The following is a 20585-nucleotide window of genomic DNA, read 5'->3' on the forward strand; positions in this document are numbered from 1 at the left end:
GGCCCTTCAGGATACATTCAGGATACAATTTCGCAAAAGCTGAAAGCAATGGTATGGGACATTTGTGACTAACTTAACTTCTACTGAAATCTGATCTGCTTTTGCTGAACTGGACTCTCATTGACCATACAATCCTTGTTCAATTAGTCCTCACAACTTGAGAGCACTTTTTTCCCCATTGTACAGATGGGAAGCAGAGGTGAAGACAGAATAACTTATCCACAGACCACCCAGGATGTCAGCAGAGTCTAACTGTAACAAACTGTTTCCCAAACTGTGGGTCAGGGCCCCACCATTAGGTCACGAGCCTATTTTTGGTGGGTTGCCAATTTAGTACAATTACAAACTTTGTAAGCACCCTTGCTCAGTTTGCAGAAGAAAATTGTTGGCTGGAATGCTAACCTGTGAGGTAGTTTTCATACTCCCAAATTAAAATGACACATTTCCTGACTTTCTCTAGTAATTGGCATGCTGTAGATCACATGTGAACCCAGTTTCAGCCTTTTGTCTGGCCTGGGAGTCCCTAACAGCACGTCTTCCTCTCCAGCCTTCTGGGTACCCTGGAATGACTATAAAGGTTTAGGGCAGGGCTCCCTGCACCCTGGGGAGGCTGCAGGAGGCTTGGGTAAGTGCTCCCAAGCCCCTGCAGCCCCCTGAGCGGTGCAATCCTGGGCATCGTGCTGCTGACTCCCCCCCATCCCCGCTGCCTCCCCCCCATCCCCGCAAGAACTTACAGTGGCTCAAACTCTCCTGGAGAGTTTGAAAACCACTGGTTTAGAGGAACAGTCCTTGAACTCCATTTCTAGGGAGAGTGTTATAAATGCCCACACACATATACTATATGCAAGGTCTCTAGCAGCCTCAAGAGCACAGGATCTCTATTTCTAGATCTCTTTTTTTGTCTAGTGGGTCATGATAGAAGTGAGTCCTGGTGCTGAAAAGTTTGGGAAATGCTGCTCTCACACATACAAATGCAAGTCCACTGGACTACAAGGTCTCTCAGAGAAAGGAGCTAAACATCCAAAACATAGAAGACAGTTTATGCCTTGACTATGGCAAGTGTCTAAATGCTGCTAGGGAGCAATAGGATACATTTCTTATTACTATCACAACTCCCCCTAAGTCATCAAGGGAGGACAAGATAAGTTGCTGCACATTGTTGTTGGCATCCTTCAGTCTCAAAAGACTATGGTGTCACACTCTGAATGGTGGTTCTGGAACAGAGTGTCCTCTCCAGAGCGCGAAGCCTGGGTAAAGTAGGTATGGAGGATAGGCTGTTACCCATGCAGCAAATCCCCCCTCTCCACGTCGCTGAATTGGTCCAATGGAAAGGCAGAAGCCAATATGGTTGGTTCCAGCGGCGTCGCAGGAGTTGCCAGAACATGACTGTGTTCAGCCATGAACTGCCTCAGGGGCTCCGGCTCTGGATTTTGCCTCGAGGTTGACTCCTGAAGCCTTTTCCATAACTGGATGTAGCCACAAGGCAGTGGAGGTTTGGGATCAGAGTTTTCCTTCTCTCAGATGAGCTGCCTTCCCAGGCTAACGAGTCCCATCTACCCGGTGGCTGTTTAGTCGCCTCTTATGACAAGTACAGCCAAACTGAGGGCCTATTCTTATCCCCAGCCCCCAGGGGTAACACAACACAACCATGAACAGTATAGGCCAAATATACACTGCTCAAAACTATAAAGGGAACACTTAAACAACACATCCGAGATCTGAATGAATGAAATATTCCTATTAAATACTTTGTTCCTGACATAGTTGAATGTGCTGACAACAAAATCACACAACAATCATCAATGGAAATCACATTTATCAACCCATGGAGGTCTGGGTTTGGTGTCACACTCAAAATTGAAGTGGAAAAACACACTACAGGCTGATCCAACTTTGATGTAATGTCCATAAAGCAAGTCAAAATGAGGCTCAGTAGTGTGTGTGGCCTCCACGTGCCTGTATGACCTCCCTACAATGCCTGGGCATGCTCCTGATGAAGTGGCGGATAGTCTCCTGAGGGATCGCCTCCCAGACCTGGACTAAAGCATCAGCCAACTCCTGGACAGTCTGTGGTGCAACGTGGCGCTGGTGGATGGAGCGAGACATGATGTCCCAGATGTGCTCAATTTGATTCAGGTCTGGGGAACGGGTGGGCCAGTCCATAGCATCAATGCCTTCATCTTGCAGGAACTGCTGACACACTCCAGCCACATGAGGTCTAGCATTGTCCTGCATTGGGAGGAACCCAGGGCCAACCGCGCCAGCAGTCTCACAAGGGGTCTGAGGATCTCATCTTGGTACCTAATGGCAGTCAGGCTACCTCTGGCGAGCACATGGAGGGCTGTGCGGCCCCCCAAAGAAATGCCACCCCACACCATTACTGACCCATTGCCAAACCGGTCATGCTGGAGGATGTTGCAGGCAGCAGAACATTCTCCCTGCCGTCTCCAGACTCTGTCACGTCTGTCACATGTGCTCAGTGTGAACCTGCTTTCATCTGTGAAGAGCACAGGGCACCAGTGGCGAGGTTGCTAATCTTGGTGTTCTCTGGCAAATGCCAAACGTCCTGCACGGTGTCGGGCTGTCAGCACAACCCCCACCTGTGGATGTCGGGTCCTCATACCACCCTCATGGAGTCTGTTTCTGACCGCTTGAGCAGACACATGCACATTTGTGGCCTGCTGGAGGTCATTTTGCAGGGCTCTGGCAGTGCTCCTCCTGTTCCTCCTGGCACGAAGGCGGAGGTAGCGGTCCTGATGCTGGGTTGTTGCCCTCCTACGGCCTCCTCCACGTCTCCTGGTGTACTGGCCTGTCTCCTGGTAGCGCCTCCATGCGCTGGACACTACACTGACAAACACAGCAAACCTTCTTGCCACAGCTCGCATTGATGTGCCATCCTGGATGAGCTGCACTACCTGAGCCACTTGTGTGGGTTGCAGACTCCGCCTCATGCTGCCACTAGAGTGACAGCACCGCCAGCATTCAAAGGTCACCCAAAAATCAGCCAGAAAGCATAGGGACTACAAAGTGGTCTGTGGTCACCACCTGCAGAACCACTCCTTTATTGGGGGTGTCTTGTTACTTGCCTATGATTTCCACCTGTTGTCTACTCCATTTGTGCAACAGCATGTGAACTTGATTGTCAATCGGTGTGGCTTCCTAGGTGGACAGTTTGATTTCACAGAAGTGTGATTGACTTGGAGTGACATTGTGTTGTTTAAGTGTTCCCTTTATTGTTTTGAGCAGTGTATGTTCTGAAGGAACTTGGTGATTTTGTCTTTAATGCTACACAGCTCCGTACTGAAGTAACACCTCAATGGGAATCAACCCTTTCTCCCACCCTCATTCTCAGACCTTGTTAAACAGAACATCACAGGAAGCCCTTTCATATGGACAAGACCATATGGGCAAGAGACCATATGGTTTTGTCTGAATGCATGAGATCATTCAAGAGCCTTACAGTGTATGAGTTTGTCTGGGAGTGGACAGGCTATGTAGGTTCAACCTACACTGAACTCAAAACTTGTTTCCCTGGAAGTAAACCTCATTTGTTTCAATGGCACTCCAAATAAATATGTCTAAGAAGACATTTTATTCCTCCAAATAAATTATTTGGACATTTATTTATTCCTCCAAATAAATATGTCTAAGAAGGTGGGCTGTTAACATTGATGAGGCTCTTATAGGACTGAATAATTACACATTGCTGCTGTAGCATCTCAGTCTACAGCATTGTATGAGATTGCATTGTATGGGAATGGCAATACTGACCTTTGCAATGATTACTTGAGATCATGTATCTGAGGCATTTTGAACCCTGATATGGTGGTTATTGGGGGGGGGGGTGTACATACACATTTTTCATACATTCTCTTATTTTGCTGAGTGGTCTGATGCTCTACATTTATTTCTGTGGAAGGCAAAATTAACCATCTCTCTCTCTCTCTCTCTCTCTTCCCCCCCCCTTCCTGGCTGCCTCTGCCTCCCTGTGGAATAAGGAAAAGAGGGTCAAGGTGCCCCTTTCACTGCAGGAAAAGGAACACTGCCAAGAAGACCAAATCTATTGCCTCAATTCACAGTCCTCTGCTCTTGCTACTCCTGCCTTTGGGGAGGCAGGTCTGTGACTTTATCTTGCTGCTGTAATCTTATGAGTTCACTGAAATCTGGGCTTCTAGAGGACCTTTCCTTGCCTCTCTGTGGCCAAATTGGAAGGAGGAAATGCAAAGCCTTCATCCCTCTGCTGCTGTTTACTCATGAGTCCTCAGGGCCAGAGAAGAATGGGCTGCAGTTACACCAGCTTCTGCGTTTGTTTGCCTGGACTCTGCATCATTTTAAGGGCTCTCAATGTTCCTCATTTTGATTTTTCTTTTTTAAATCCTCTGTGTCTTTGCTGTCTCTTTCACTGCTTTGGTGTAATGTTTGAACTGATGGCCTTGCTGTATCTCCTAATAGTGAAAACTAATTTGTGAAATAAATACATAGTCCTGTGATCTTCTAAGGCTTTCTCTTTTTTTTAAACAGCAGTTCTTCAATGTTCACTGCATTAAGAGTCCAGTTTCAGGAGACTGGAATGTACCTCTTTTGCAACAGTAACTTTTTAAGGAAATGATCAGCACATACACTTTGTTGATCAGCACCTTCTTGAACATGTTTACTCAGAAGCTAGTATATTAAATGGTACTTATTCCTGGGTAAGTGTGTATAGGATTCCATCCTGAGATTTGTTTCTCCTGCCCCAAAAATCAGAACCTATTCACTCCACTTTGGTACCCACATGCCCACCCCAACATTCCCATGTTAAGGCCACATGCTCATCTATGAGAAAGCATGCCTCATTAATAGCTTTGGTCTTACTTCTGAGAAAATAGGAGGATCTGGATCTAGCTGATTTGCCTATCTAAATGGAATCTTGATTTCCAATGACTCTCCAAACTTTTCCAGAAGCCCCAGGAATGGAGATCTATTAGGTGTATATGTATGTAAAGTTAAATCTTCCCAAAATTAAAAAAAAAAAAAATTTCTAAACACATTTAGGATTGAGATGTACATTTAATTTATGGGGGGGGGTCACCTTTCTGTTTGGAAGAGCCCAGTGGGAAGGTTTAACAGGCTTCTGCCACTCATTTGACTGTTCTCCAGTCTCCTTCAGGGTGTCAATGCAGTTAACCTAAATTTATGTTAAACCGATGGAAAATGAGGGAACAGTGGGACTGCTGCAGATGATGATGATAAATAATCATCATAATCTCCTCTCCCAGGGTCCCACCAAAGAGAGCATGCTTTGCAGGTCCGCACTGGCTTTCCTCATGGAGGCCTTTCTGAGCCAGCAACAGCACTTCCTGCTTTCTTTTTAAAGTGCAGAAATAATGCACAGGTAGGGTTACCAGAGTGGGACAGAGTGCCTATACCTTTAACCATTGTATACAAGAGGGAATTTGGGTAGGTGCAGCTCAACATGGAAGGATTTAAAAAGGTGCACCTGCCAGAGACTGCAATCATAAGAACAGCCCCACTGGATCAGGTCATAGGCCCATCTAGTCCAGCTTCCTGTATCTCACAGCAGCCCACCAAATGCCCCAGGGAGCACATCAGATAACAAGAGACCTCATCCTGGTGCCCTCCCTTGCATCTGGCCTTCTGACATAACCCATTTCTAAAATCAGGAGGTTGCGCATACACATCATGGCTTGTACCCCGTAATGGATTTTTCCTCCAGAAACTTGTCCAATCCCCTTTTAAAGGCGTCCAGGCCAGTTGCCATCACCACATCCTGTGGCAAGGAGTTCCACACGCTGAGTAAAGAAATATTTTCTTTTGTCTGTTCTAGCTCTCCCAACACTCAATTTTAGTGGATGTCCCCTGGTTCTGGTGTTATGTGAGAGTGTAAAGAACATCTCCCTATCCACTCTGTCCATCCCCTGCATAATAATCCTATCCAGTGTACCTAGGAGTAAGCCCCATTGACTCTCATGGGACTTACTTCTGAGTAGACATGCATATAATTGGCCTCTAAATTCCCTTGTCTATGCAATGGTTAAAGCTATAGGCACTCTGCCCCCTTTGTATCTGATAGCCCTAGCACAGGACATTCTTGTGGCCTGCCACTGAAGAAGGGATGCCTCTCCCTCCCTCCCCTTCAGTGGAAGGGGCAGAAAGGGCAAGCTGACACTTTGGTTTCTGATCTTCTCTTTCCCCAGCCTGGTGCTCAGCACAGTTCAGCCAGCTCAGGCTGACCTCGACTGGAAGAGGTGTCTGTGGGCCCAGTCCTAGCCAACTTTCCAGCGTCAGTGCAACCCCAGGCAAGGGAGCAAATGTTCCCTTACCTTGTGGAGGCCTCCATAACTACCTTCCCACCACAAGTTGCAGTGCACACCCCATTGGCATGGCTTCATCAAGGCTGGAAAGTTGGCTAGGATTTGGCTGTGTTCTGGCCTGGAATGCTTTGCAAGTGTCACTCCCACGTAAGCCTAGGAACTGCATGCCTGGACCCCCACAGCACTGTCCTCTCTTCTGCCCAGCTGGGGCCAACTAAGCCCGATGGGGAGATGCTTGCATCTCGACTTCTCCTGCAGAGGGGGCAGAAGGTTGATTCCACGTGGAAGGGAGGAGTTCCAACGCCTGTAGCCAAAAGTAGGGTTTTTCCTTCTTCCCTAATCAGATCCGCGCCCTTTTAATGCGCTGAGTAAACTCTGCAGAAGGAGCCACCCCAGTGCTCAGCTCACTGCACAGCGAGTTGAGACCCAATCCTAGGCATGCATGCCTACTCAGAAGTAAGTCCCACTTTGCTCAATGAAGTTTACTCCCGGGTAAGTTTGGATAGGATTGCAGCCACTAGGCAAGTGAAGGTGGGCGATGGCGAATCATACGCACCCATTTCTGCCCAACCCACATATGTACACATTTGATCCCTGTTTCGCATATGCAGTATTGGGAAGAGGTGGCTTAACCATTTTTGGGTGAGTGTACTTTCATACTGTAGCGCAAATCCATGCAATACAGATAGGTAGGTAGGTAGTTTAGACCTAGCAGGGTGACCAGGTGTCCTTTTTCCAGGACATGTTCTCTTTTTTAGCCTCGTGTCCGGGAAAAGAACTTAAATGTCCTCCTTTTCCCTGTGAGAAGGCAGCACAGAGCCTTCCTGGAATGAATAAATTATATGTAATAAAGTGATTGAGTGTTTAAATTAACCACATGAAATGTATATACGAGTGTGCTTAGCTTTTATTTTGTCGTGTCCTACATTGTTCTTGAATGTCCTACATTATGGGCTTCCTGGTCCTCTTTTGGGGTGATGACATCTGGTGGCCCTGAGACCCAATATGCCTCTGTAAACTACCTTTATATTCCATACATATAGGCTGTGTGTGTGTTCGAGATTCAATCTATGGGTCTGCTTGGACCTATGGGGCTGCTTAATAGAATTATGGGGGGAGGGTCGCTGGAGGATTGTGGTTTTGTGAAACCCACCACTATGGATCTCCTTTCCATTCTTCTGCCTGCATTTCCGTCTTATCGATCTGCTTAAGCGGTGACACCACGTTCCGGGGCCAGGACGTGCTAATGTGCGGGGGTGTGCCTATTCGTCAGGGGCCCGGCGGGGGTCTTAGCCTCCCCCCGGGACTCCTTATGGAGCCGTGGGAGAGGACTTGGCCCTTTAATCCCTTCAAAGGGACCGAGCTGATTGAAGCCCCTGCAGCCCTTTGGAAGTCTTTGAGAGGCCAGGGATTGTTTGTACAGGGAAGCCCGATAAAGATCTCTCTGCGCCCGGCGTGAAAGTGGCAACGCGAAGACAATTGGATCCAACCATTGCTGGGCGGCTCCGGTTACCTGGGGGAAAGTTGCAGAGATGTCCGAGCCGGGCCTGCGCTTCGCTTCCCCGTCACTCCTCCTTCCAATCCAGGCCCACCATGGGCAAGCCCCCTTTGGGCACGTGTCCAAACCGTAGATGGATGGGTGTCAACCTCCCAAGAGTTGACTATTTCTCTCTAGGCGGAGAAAGGCTTTCTCTTGTCTTGATACCTCCTCTGGGGGCTGGATACTAGAAGCCCTGGTCAGAGGTGCCCATCAAACCTCCTGCTGCCCCCTTTTCACCCACCCCCTTGAAATGTCAGCCGGCTAACCCTTCACCCCCCCTTGGTATGTAACCAATATTCAGATCCTGCTTTAAAGCAAGCTCTCCAAGAGACACAGACAGACACTGCAATCCTCCCATCGCACATTATTATTATCCTCCAGCAGTTCCCAACATTTTCCCACTTGCGTACCCCTTGGCGGCCCATTTCCATAAATTCTACCCCTCATGTTAGCCCTACAAGGCATTCTAATACAGACCTGACTTTTCCCACCATTATTTTTTCAAGCACCCAGAAAGTTCCTGGCAAGTACCCCCGGGGGTAAACGTACCCCAGGTTGGGAACCACAGTTCCGCTGTGGAACCCGAAACTGCATCACTGCTTCCAGGTCCAGCCTATTGGTCCCTGGCAATAAGGACTGCAGGATCCCCAACAAGTGTTTGGAAGGAAGGACTTCCATCGACGTCAGCAGAAGTGGTTGCCACCCAGGGTGCTGTTGGCAGCCACTCGAAATGTCTTTCGCACTCGGTTGGGCAGAACTCCTCCGCAAAGCGCGCTCCTTGAGCCTAATGCTCGCAATGTGCTTTGGAGCCAGCCAGAGGTCTGTTCAAGCTTGGGGGCGAGTTCCTCGGGCTTTTTCTTCTGACCACAGTTGTTCAGAACTTTCTATACTAGTCTGAAAGGGAGGGTCCTTCGCTAAGAACTTCCTATAAGTTTGAAGTGGGGGGGGGGCCTTCTGCCAGAACAGTCGTCATAACTGTGGAAAACTAGATCGCCTCTCAAGGCATTCCACAAAACGTGCGCCACGTTTTGAAAACCCTTTCACTCTTGTCTTTCCAGTTCTGGTTCATCAAAAGGGGGAGGGCGGAAGTTGGGAATCAGGCTGTTTGCAGCAGAACAAAACGTTTGCGAAGAATCTACTCGAGTTAAAACTTCCAGTCTGGAAGCCTCCATTCCAGAAGAGTCGCAGGCTGCAGTCCTATCCACACTTTCCTGGCAGTAAGCTCCATTGACTCTAATGGGACTTACCTCTGAGTAGACATGCCTAGGATTGAGTTCTCAGGCTGCAGTCCTATCCACACTTCCCTGGGAGCAAACCCCGCTGACTATAATGGGACTTACTTCTGAGTAGACATGCTTAGAAGTGGGCTTTCAGGCTGCAATCCTATCCGCACTTCCCTGGGAGCAAGCCCCATACGCTAATGGGACTTACTTCTGAGTAGACCTGCATAGGCTTGGGCTCATAGAGGCAACAGCACAAGCTTTATTCCTTGCTGTTTGCGGAGGATACTTGGCATACGTTTATTCTCCCTGGTTTCAGAAAACTTTTGCAGCTGGACGGGGAACCAACAAGGTACCTTTTTATTTTTAATTTTTTTTAAAGCCCCCCCCCCTCCGTGAACCCGGAGGCAGATATCACAGGAGATAACAAAGACGTATTGTCCCTTGAGGGCCCTGCCACAAAACCCTCCATCGCACTTTATACTTTCTTTTTCCAGCATGCGGGGGTGGGGGGAATGGGGCGAGATGCGGTGTCTTGAAGATCGAGTGCGAGGGTCTCCAGGCGGTGAGGGGCCCTTTGATCAAGAAAATCCAATTATTTGTGTATATACATTTCCCACATAGTGATTACTTCATTAATTGTCCCGCCTTTATCTCCTCCCTTCCCATCCCCCCTAATAATCAGTTCTTTTATCCAGACCAACAAACACACCATAGGAGCTTTGTGGATTCAAAGGATTTGCTTTCGCTTCTGAAAGAGCCGCTATTCTTTGATGATTGGGCAGCGGCAAACTTCAAAGCCATAAATCTTCCTTCTGACTGGCTGGCGGCCCAGCAAAGTCCTTATCAAATTCTTGGAGGTGATCCTGGCGCAGGCAGACGGTCCGCGGAGATCGCGCTGCGCCTGGGCTGGCGGGCTGGGTGAGGGGGTCGGTGGGACGGGCGAAGGCCAGGAAAGGAAACTGGGCAGCTTTTCCGCTTCTCCTGGGCGACTTCATGCCGCGACGCGGTCCTCCTGGCCGCCCCTTCCTGCGGACGCGATAGCCATGGCAGCGGTGGCCGTCCTCCGGAACGATTCTCTGCAGGCGTTTCTCCAGGTCGGTGGCCCGGGCTGGGCAATGGGGAGAAGTGGGTGCAGCTAAAGGACCGAGTGCCCCGGAGAGGAGGCCACCCACCTTGGGGCTGGGAGCGAGAGGGAAAGGGACCGACGCTGCCCTGGAGGGGGTCTGAAAAGTTGCAGGGGGGTGCAAGCCCCTCAGCTCTCGGGGATGCAGATTGCAGCCCCGAGCCCCACCGTTGGGGACAGCCAGGCTCGGAAGACGCCAGGCATCCGTTGGGTCTTTGAAGGGATCGGCTCCTGGCTCGCAAGAAACTTCTTCACTTAGCAGTGCGCGCCGCGTGCCCACGTGGGGAGGGGACCGTCTCTTTCAAGCCAAGGAGTGCGCCACTGGCCATCTCTACAGCCTCGCATTCCCTCCCAATCCTCCGAGGACTTCCATGCGATCGGAAAGGCTCCCAAGAGCTGGAAGGGGAGGGCGACTGCGGTGGACTTGGGAGGGTGCCGAGTTGGCCCCACTGGAGAGGGAGGGGAAGGGTGGGTGGGTGGTGTGAGAGTGTGCGTGATGCTGCTGCTGCTGCTGCTGCCTGGGCTTCGCAGGGAGGGTGGCAGCAGCACAACTCTGGCGGAGGCTTCCCCGCCCACGCGCTCAGCAACCGGTGCTTTGTTACTCCTAGAAGTAAACTTTGGAGGTTGGCAGGGACCGACAGAGGGTGGAGAATGAATGGCTTTGGCAGCCAGGTGGGCGGGAAGGTGACTAACAGCCCAATCCTGTGCATGTCTACTCAGAAGTAGGTTCCATTGTAGTCCATGGGGCTTACTCCCAGGAAACTGTGGCTAGGGGGCTGAATCCTGTGCATGTCTACTCAGAAGTAAGCCCCATTGTAGTCCGTGGGGCTTACTCCCCGGGAAGTGCGGATAGGACTGCAGCCTGTGAGTACAATCCAATGCATGTCTACTCAGAAGTATGTTCCATTATAGTCCCTGGGCTTATCCCAGGAAGATGTGGGTAGGACTGCAGCCTAACAGTCTCTCCGCTTCCTTCCCTCCCCCCGCAGGACCGGACGCCGAGCGCCTCCCCCGACTTGGCCAAGCACTCGCCGCTGGCTCTCCTGGCCGCCACCTGTAGCCGGATCGGGCAGACGGGCGCGGCGGGCGCCCCCTCGGACTTCCTGCAGGTCTCGTACGAGCCGGGCCTGGGCTCGCCGTCCAGGATCTTCCACCCGTGGAGCAGCGAGATGCCGGCGCACTCCCCGGGCGGGCTGCCGCCGCCGCCGCCCAGCCTGGGCCTGGCCCCGCAGCCGGCCTTCGGGGGGGGCCACGAGCTGCCGCTGACGCCGCCGGCGGACCCGTCCTACCCCTACGAGTTCTCGCCCGTGAAGATGCTGCCGCCGGCGATGGGCGCGCTGCCCTCCGGCTGCCCCCCGCCGGCCTACGTGCCCTACGCGGCGCAGGCGGCGCTGCCGGCGGGCTACTCCAACCTGCTGCCCGCGCCGCAGCCCTCGCCGGCGCCGGAGGACATCCCCTGGTGGAGCCTGCAGCAGGCGGCGCCGGGCCCGGGCGCCTGCGCGCACCGCTTCGCGGCGGGCGGCCTGCAGCGCGGGCTGGTGCTGGCGCCGTCGGAGCTGGCGCAGTACCAGACGCAGCTGGCGGCGCTGCTGCACCCCAAGGCGCCCCTGGCGGCCACGGCCAGGAGGTGCCGCCGCTGCCGCTGTCCCAACTGCCAGGCGGCCCCCGACGGCGGCGGCGCCGCGGCCGAGCCGGGCAGGAAGAAGCAGCACCTGTGCCACGTGCCCGGCTGCGGCAAGGTGTACGGCAAGACGTCGCACCTGAAGGCGCACCTGCGCTGGCACACGGGCGAGCGGCCCTTCGTCTGCAGCTGGCTCTTCTGCGGCAAGAGCTTCACGCGCTCCGACGAGCTGCAGCGGCACCTGCGGACTCACACGGGCGAGAAGCGCTTCGGCTGCCCCGAGTGCGGCAAGCGCTTCATGCGCAGCGACCACCTGGCCAAGCACGTCAAGACGCACCAGAACAAGCGGCTGCGGGCCGGCGCGGGCGCCTGCGCCGTCAAGAGGGAGGAGCCGCGGGACCTCTGACCTGCCCCCTGCGCCCGAGGGGCCTGGAGCCCTGGATTACTTGGCCTCCGCCTCCCTGCAGCAGAGCAGGGCTGCTGTGGACAGGCCTGCGGGACCCCGCTGTGGGGCAGGTGTTCACCTTAGCACTGCCAGGGGCAACCCCAGAGCAGGGTGGCCCCCAACCATCTTCGTCCTGGGAGCCCCGAACCACTGGGAAGATGCTTGTCACCCCCACGCTGTGGGGGGCCTGTGGGCAAGGAAATCCCCTCTCACGCCTCAGGCACCCACCAGGGACCACAGCTGGTGATTTGTATCATTTCTGGTTCTCCCTTGAGTTCCTCTAACAGTGCTACACACCAAGAGATGGATCCTGCCTGTGGGCGACGGTGGAGCTCTTGAAAGCCCCTCTCTAAGTCTTTGAGATTTTGACTTCTGCTCTGGATTTGAGATGCATTCAGTGAAGAGCTTTCTCTGCTTTGGCTCCACAGTAAAAAAAAATCCACATTTTTCATCACATCCCCCCACTCCTCAGACTACAGTGCAAGATGCTTGAAAGAACTGCATAGACCAGAGGATTGACCTTTTTCTCCCCTTTGGAAACAACAGCTGGCCAAAGTGAACTGGATTACCTGTTTCAAGTAGAAACAGCAATACTTGGCTAGGGGGGATCTGGCTCCTCGTTATAATTATTTGCGTGACTTTCTTCAGGCAAAAAGACCAATCTTTTGTGTACAGCTTATTTAATATCTTGGTTTTGATAAAAACATTTCTCCCCACCCCACCCCCATCCTCGGCTCCCTGTGGGGGCTACAGCATGAGATATTTCTGTAAATCCACTTGCAACTGCAGTGTGAAAATAAATACGTTAATACTTGGGGCATTATTGGAACGATCCCACTGAGTGTTTATTTCGTTTGAGTCTTCTTTTCACACTTCTGAAGGCTTTACAAAATGTCCCATTTGAAGATAGTCTGTTTCAAGTGTGTGTTTAGCCTGAACAAACAACCCCCTCCTCATTTATTTGGCAAGCACCTCAATATTTTGAAGCATAACCTATAATTTGTATTAATTTTCTCAGCTGTTCCCACAGCCATGCAGAAGTTCACAAAGCTTCTCTTTGTGGAATGCAGGAGGTTTAGGGAAGAAGTAAACTTCTTTTTGGCTTCATCCATTAATTTTGGAAAGCTCCTTCTGGTCAGGGTTGTAACAATCAAATATGATAACAACCCAATGTTGTTTTCATTAGTGGCATCACAATTTAAAAGTCACCAAATGGAATCGTATACAGCAAGACTTCTAGAAGAATCTTGAGCCCAAAGAGAAAGCAAAAGTCAACTATGCTGGTTTCTTAGGTAGAGGTGATGTTAAACAGAAGTAGGTTCCATTAAATGTCATAGGACTAATGAAAATTATCCAGCCAGAGGGTTTTGTTGTCCATGGCCCTTAGAAGTGCTTAACTTTCGCTGGATCATAGCCAATGTGTGTTTAAGCACCTGCAGATGCTTGCTGGACTAGAAAGCATACATGACAATGATGCATTAGACCTGCTTCATCAACTTTCTGACTCTTGGTCCAACTCACTACATGGGTAAAGTTCCTTCACACTTTCGTTTTTCCTCATTTTCCAAACTTTAATGGTGGTTGGTGGGAGAATGAAAAACAAGAAAACTTTTTTGTTTGTTTTTTATTCTGATACTGGAGTAAGGGCCCAATCCTATCCAATTTTCCAGGCTGGTGCAGCTGTGCTAAGGAGGTAAACGCTGCATCTTGTGGTGGAGGGGCAGTCACTGAGGCCTCCTCAAGATGTGCGAACATGTGTTTCCTGAACTTGGGGCTACATTGCAGCTGCACCAGTGCTGGAAAGTTGGATAGGATTGGGCCCTCAGACTGCAATCCTAGCCACACCTTCTTGGGAGTAAACTGCACTGACTATAATGTTCTGAGTAGACAGGCATAAGATTGGGCTCTCAGGGCCCAACTGTATCCAACTTTTCAGGACCAGTGCAGCCGCAATGCAGCCCCAAGGTAAAGGAACAAATATTCCCATACCTTGAGGAGGCCACTGCCTCCCCATCGCAGGATGCAGTTCATGCCCCATTGGCACGGCTGCACTGGCACTGGAAAATTAGATAGAATTGGGCTCTCGATCTCTTGCTAAGGTGATGGATTTTATTTCTACATTATAAACTTTATCCAAGAAAACATTAAATAATTGCTCTTGTGAAATAGATTTTTATCCACTGGCAAACTTGAGCCTTGTACATTTATATAATTATAAATACATTCTAAACATTTTTAAAAATCTATGTCAGTAAAATGGTTAACTACTTTTAAAATAAATAATCTACAAAATCATATGCATTGCTAGAAGTAGACAGAACAAAATGAGATTTCTGAAAGCATGGACAAAATTAATATTCATTTTTATGTTCCCTTCCTAATGATGCTTTTGAAAACCAGCCTCATTGATACAGGCTTCAAAATGAATTTCTTCTGGACTGGAGTGTTAGTAGAAGTTCACACCAGGAACTGACCTATTTGATTGTCTGTATAATTTAAATATATATATATTTGGTGAATTAATGATAAATATAAAGTTTGATCAATATCTTGCATCAATATTAAGACATGGAAGAAGCAGTTGTAGAACAATTTAATGAGAATATAGTGTCAAATTTAGCCTCTGGTCATGCGTGCATTTTCAACTGCACATTAAAAATGATATTGTATATGTGTAGTGACAAACTATTATAGATAAGCTTGCAGGGATTAAATATGAAATATGTGACTTTTGAATATGTACAGTACAGAATGGGGTAGCATCTTGACGACTGAAATACCTATAAAATACTATTTTGTTACAGACTGTGCAAGATATATGTTTAGATTTAATGGGAATTTGGCAGTGCAGTCTACTTCAGATTACAGTCATTAACATTAAAACATGAATGTTAGAATCACAGAATACCTAGTGAAAATGCCTGCAGTGAAGGAAGGGGTATTTGTACATTTGTGAAATAGTTTCCCTGTTTAGTACATGACCCAGTAAATGGTATTTGGATTTGATATTATTTCAAGTTGCCTTCCAATAGGCTACTTTTATTTTGAATGAAAATACTTTAGTTTGAACAGGTTGTGAGTAAAATTTATATTTATGCTTTTAAGGTATCCCGTTCTCCTGTGTGGAGTTGAAACTTCCTCATTAGAAATGAGAATAATAATGCACAAGTCCAAAGTATGTCAGTAGGAATTATTTTCAGATAGATAAGTTTAAGATCGTATTTTAAATGCAGAATTGATTTAATTACAAATATGTAGGGGAAGAAATAAGCATGATTTGGAAATCATCCTTTTAGTTTCAGTTCCAGTAGTAGGCAAATGATTTTGGGTAACAGCAATATGCAGAGAGAAGATTATGCATCAATTTAGCAGCTATACAGGAATCACTTAAGAGATAACATTGCAGTTGCTGTTGACTAAACAATAAAGATCAGCAGAAATTTGTATAGAGACTGGATCCAAATCATTCAGACTGCATAGTTGAAGTTTCATTAGATTAGCTGCATTGTTGAACTGTTTTCCTTTTTTGATTCCAATAGCTTGATCTAATTCCTTTGTTCCAAATAAAGTAAAATGATGTTGGTGTCAGTGATGCACTACCATGGTTTTCTAATAGAACCCTTAAAAATATGATTGGATTGTTGGATTATAAAATCCAAGTTGGATTATAAAATTGGTTTGTTCCATTGTTTAATCAAGCAGAGATCAGAGTGAGTGTAGATCTATATATTCTAAACAGCCAGACATGAATTTGTGGATTGTCCATTGATAATTTTTCAAAGTAGACAGGGAACTTTATTGTTCATCTAATATCGTGTATTCTAATGAAGATACTCTATTTTGATTCATTTTTCATAATTGTCTCTTTGATTCCAAATTGCTAATTAGGGGCATGAACCCAGCCAAAATTAGTGAGGGCCCAATCCTATCCAACTTTCCAGTACTGGTGCAGCCATGCCAATGGGGCATGTACTGCATCCTGTGGTGGTGGGGAAATCATGGAGGCCTCCTCGAAATAAGGGAATATTTGTTTCCCTATCACAGGGCAAGGAAAGCGCCCTACAGGTAGACCACAGCTGCGATACAAGGACATCTGCAAGAGGGATCTGAAGGCCTTAGGAGTAGACCTCAACAAGTGGGAAACCCTGGCCTCTGAGCGGCCCGCTTGGAGGCAGGCTGTGCAACATGACCTTTCCCAGTTTGAAGAGACACTTGGCCAACAGTCTGAGGCTAAGAGGCAAAGAAGGAAGGCCCATAGCCAGGGAGACAGGCCAGGGACAGACTGCACTTGCTCCCAGTGTGGAAGGGATTGTCACTCCCGAATCGGCCTTTTCAGCCACACTAGACGCTGTTCCAGAACCACCTTTCAGAGCGCGATACCATAGTCTTTCGAGACTGAAGGTTGCCAACTAACTAACTATCACAGGGCTGCATTGCAGCTGCATCTGTGCTGGAAAGTTGGATAGGATTTGGCCCTAAGATGGGCAGCCCAATCCAATGATGTCCTAGTGCCAGGGCTGCAACTGTAGCGTCAGCTCTGGGTGTCACAAAAGTGCCATAAGGCACATTTACACCACCCAGGGAGTAAACAGCGCTGGTGAGGAGGCCTGCACCACCCTGTTGACGCTGCAATCAGAGCCCCGGCCACCAGTGGGGAGCAGGTGAATGCCAAGCTGCATGTGGAGGGTGGCGGGACGGCTTGGAAGAAGCATTCCTGTGTATGGGAGGGCAGAATCAGGGTGGGATAGGTCCAGGAGGATGTGCGGCCAGTGAAGCCTCCTCCACCAAATCCTATCCCCTGTGTTGGGCTCAAAAGCCTGACGTGGGGTTTCTCGAGTCTGAAATAGAGAGTGCAGACTCAAGAAGCCCCATTGAGCAGGCTGGGGCTTTACTCAGGGTAAGGGGATGAATGTCCCATTGATTTCAGCTATGAAGTTTAAAGTACTGTATGTGTTTAATTTTGCTACTGAAATGAATAGGGTTTAAAAGTGTTTAACTTTGGCTGACTTTTGAACTACACAGTCTAATGTTAATTTTTGTTATTGGAAAAAGTGAAAAAATACATACAGCCCAATATTAATATAAATATTGGTTTGTTGTATACAATATAAAATATGTTATTCACTTCACATAGAAGAGAATTGACAGTGGTCATTGTATCACATACCAACATTACCTGTCTTTGTTCATCCTCAAAAACAGGCATTGCAGGAAAACAGGGTTAACTTTGCATTTCCTCAATACACCAGAACATTTTCAAAAACTAAATGCTTAGCAGGCAGTAAGAGCAATTTCAGTATTGGTCTGATATGAATAGGATGTCTTTGAACAGCAAATTCCGTGGGTTACTTGTTTTCACATTAGTTGAATTGCTAATAAACAACTGAAATCTTGGGACTTTTTCACATATCATGATGGGTCCACAGTACAGACCTGGGTTTAAGCATTCAGCAAAGCCATAGGCCCCAATCCAACTAAAGTTAATGCTGACTAACAGCAGAATCCTGTACATGTCTAATCAGAAGTATTCTCTTCAGGGAGGCTTGCCCCCAGCAAACATTTGAGTCTTGCAGCCTTAGGACCTAATACTATCCAATTTTCCAGTGCTGGTGCAGCCGCAATCCAGCCCCGAGGAAAGGGAACAACCATTCCCTTATCTGGAGGAGGCCTCCGTGGCTGTCCCCCACCACAGGTCGTAGTGCATGCACCATGGGCAAGGCTGCACCAGCGCTGGACAGTTGGATAGGTTTTGGCCCTAAGTCAGTGTGGCACTCAAGCAAATATGCATAGGATCTGGCTACACATCACCCTGAAACAAATGCGACCAGTTAAAACTAACACCCCATTCTTTCAATAGGACGGTTACAACTAACTTTAACTGGATCAAGTGTATACCGCTTGGAGTGTACCTATGCCTTTTTTCTCTCCTATACATGGTTGGAAAGATTGGAGCTGATTCCTTGGCATGTACGTGCAAATTAGTGGATACACAACCCAAGTCTATAAATCACACTCATTGAAATGGTGATGCAGGAAAGAAGCAGTCCCTACTGTAAGTTGCCATATACCTGTATTCACATTTCTGCAAATATTGGGTACAAAGTTGGGCACGTTGTTTGTCCCCATTTTTAAGGTTGTGATCCTAAGCATGTTTATTGGGGCATAACCACCACTAAATGTCATGGATGTGCACTGGATGTAGTTTGCTTCTGAGTAAACATGGACAGGATCAGGCTGCCAAATGCTATTAGATGATTTCAGTGGAACAGGGTGTGTCATGCTTTTTTGGAGAGAAAAACATGTAGCATTCTGCTGACTTCTGTTAATTGAGCCCCAACTCATAGACGCTTTCTTTCAACTTGATCCAAGGGGGAAAAGAGACATACATTACTGGATACAGATCTGTGGACTTCAGGGGAATAATCTAAATGCTTAGTTAGACACAAAACTTGGGAAAAATGATAGGAAATCAAACAAATCGAAGGGTAAGCCGGCAGCAAGAAACATCATCAGCCTTGGGTCCACTGATAACTTTATGTTTAAGCTGATGATGTGTGACTTGACATGTAATTGATTCAGTTCATAGAATGTGCATGTAAATACAGTCTTAAAAGCTTTTAAAAATACTTACGGATGATCTTGTTCCTGATGTAATATTCCCAAAGACAAGAATAACTTCAAAAATTCAATAGGTTCTCTGTACTGCCTTCAAACTTTTGAGATTACTACCAGACACCTGTATTCACTCCATATCAATTTCTGTAAGACCAACATATCAGTAAGAGCTCAGTCCTTTGAACTGAACTAAAAATGAATGCTTTATGAAACTTGAGCTCTACCTTGACCTTAACAAGGCTCTTAATTGGCCTTGGTTTCCTAATTCAGAGTTTTGTGTCTCGGCAAGTAATGACTCAAACACCATTAGAAATCACATAAGGATAAAGAAATTTTGTGTGTGTGTGTGTGTGTGTGTGTGTGTGTGTGTGTGTGCGAGAGAGAGAGAGAGAGAGAGAGAGAGAGAGAGAGAGAGAATATCCTTGAGCATTATGACTGATAAATCTATATTTGCAGCTTTTGTTAAATGGGAAATAACTTGAAAGACAAATTATATTTTGAAAACTTTTGGAAGATGTAAAGTGCTTTACTTAATGCTAGAAGATCACTGGAGGTGATGTAAACAATATAAAAGCTTCTGATTTATTACCAGCACACGTGATTACGTGCTTCTATTGAATGCAGTGAATTAATGTTTCATGTAGTATGCCTTGGGGATATAGAGCTCGATATTCTTCAGCTGTTTCATAGGATACTTTTAATATTTTTATATGTTCAGTCTCCTGAGGATTCACTTGTTGCTATCCTGTGCTTCTTTTTTTGTCAAAGCACAATTTTATTAGTCTTTTGAAATTTGTTGTTTTGCAGATTTAAATTTTTTTTTACTCTTATCATAGTATACTTTTACTAAGGGAGTCTGGTAGCCATAGGCTTTTTTCTTCTTCAGATTAGCTCAGCGGTGAAAATCTTGGTTTACAACAATGTACTGTACACATCATTGCATAAAGCAAATTATCAGTGACATAAGTTTCACTTCTAATATTTAACTGCATTTTAGTAGCATAGTTTTATTTATGCATATCATGTACTTTACATGTTTTGAACTGGAAATTTCCCAGTAACTACACTTACTTATGTGGAGGCTTACAACAGATTTGTGTTTCAGTGAGGTCTGTAAAGTGAAGGTGGAACCTGTTTTCTGTTTCTTTTCCACATTGTTAATGCAGGAAATACTCACCGCCCAGTCCAGGCAGCAGTGAAACATACTTTCTGCTGGTGCTAACCGCCATTAAACAGTCAGCGCCGCTCGTAAAAGACAACATAAGAAGTAGCTGGGGGGGGAGAACAGAACAAGACGGGGTGTGGGGGTGGGTGGATCAGGTCTAGGTAGAGGTTGATGTACTTTGCCTAGATGCAATTAAAACAGTATTGGACAATTTTGGGTGCAATCCTAACCCATTATGTCAGTGCTTTCCAGCAGTGCCAGTGGGACATGTGCTGCATCCTGCAGTTCGGTGTCACTCTTGGAGGCCTCCTCAAAGTAAGAAAATGTTTGTTGCCTTCCCTCAGAGCTGAATTGCCCTTATTTCAGTGCTGGAAAGCACTGACATAGGGGGTTAGGACTGCACCCTTTATAGATGAAAATTCCATCACAGGTTACAAACCATGATGGGTATTCTTCCTGGTTCTAGAAGTAGGCTATTTCAGAATGCCAGATGCAAGGGAGGTGGCAGCTATCAGGTTGCAGCTATCTTGTCTTGAGTG

The 20585-nt window shown here is 47.6% G+C and overlaps 2 protein-coding genes across 7 annotated transcripts in view; both read left to right on the forward strand.

Moving 5' to 3' along the window:
* The window catches only part of MYO3B (myosin IIIB), a 309268-nt gene extending 304844 nt beyond the window's left edge, over positions 1-4424 (forward strand). For all 6 annotated transcript variants that reach the window (XM_066612192.1, XM_066612189.1, XM_066612190.1 and 3 more), the window contains one exon: positions 3999-4424. The gene's annotated coding sequence lies outside the window, so the exon portion shown is untranslated. The remainder of the gene's footprint in view (positions 1-3998) is intronic.
* Positions 4425-10120: 5696 nt separating this feature from the next.
* SP5 (Sp5 transcription factor) lies at positions 10121-12227 on the forward strand. The gene is made up of 2 exons (XM_066639840.1): positions 10121-10171; positions 11190-12227. Exons 1-2 carry the CDS (start codon positions 10121-10123, stop codon positions 12225-12227), a joined length of 1089 nt encoding a protein of 362 aa, XP_066495937.1.
* The last annotated feature ends 8358 nt before the right edge of the window (positions 12228-20585 follow it).

Source organism: Tiliqua scincoides, chromosome 1, assembly GCF_035046505.1.
Source record: "Tiliqua scincoides isolate rTilSci1 chromosome 1, rTilSci1.hap2, whole genome shotgun sequence".
Classification (NCBI taxonomy): Eukaryota; Metazoa; Chordata; class Lepidosauria; order Squamata; family Scincidae; genus Tiliqua; species Tiliqua scincoides.

Coding starts and splice junctions, on each gene's coding strand:
- SP5 (XM_066639840.1), top strand. CDS start 10,121: ATGGCAGCGGTGGCCGTCCTCCGGAACGATTCTCTGCAGGCGTTTCTC. Junction 10,172..11,189: donor CTCTGCAGGCGTTTCTCCAG/GTCGGTGGCCCG, acceptor CTCCCCCCGCAG/GACCGGACGCCGAGCGCCTC.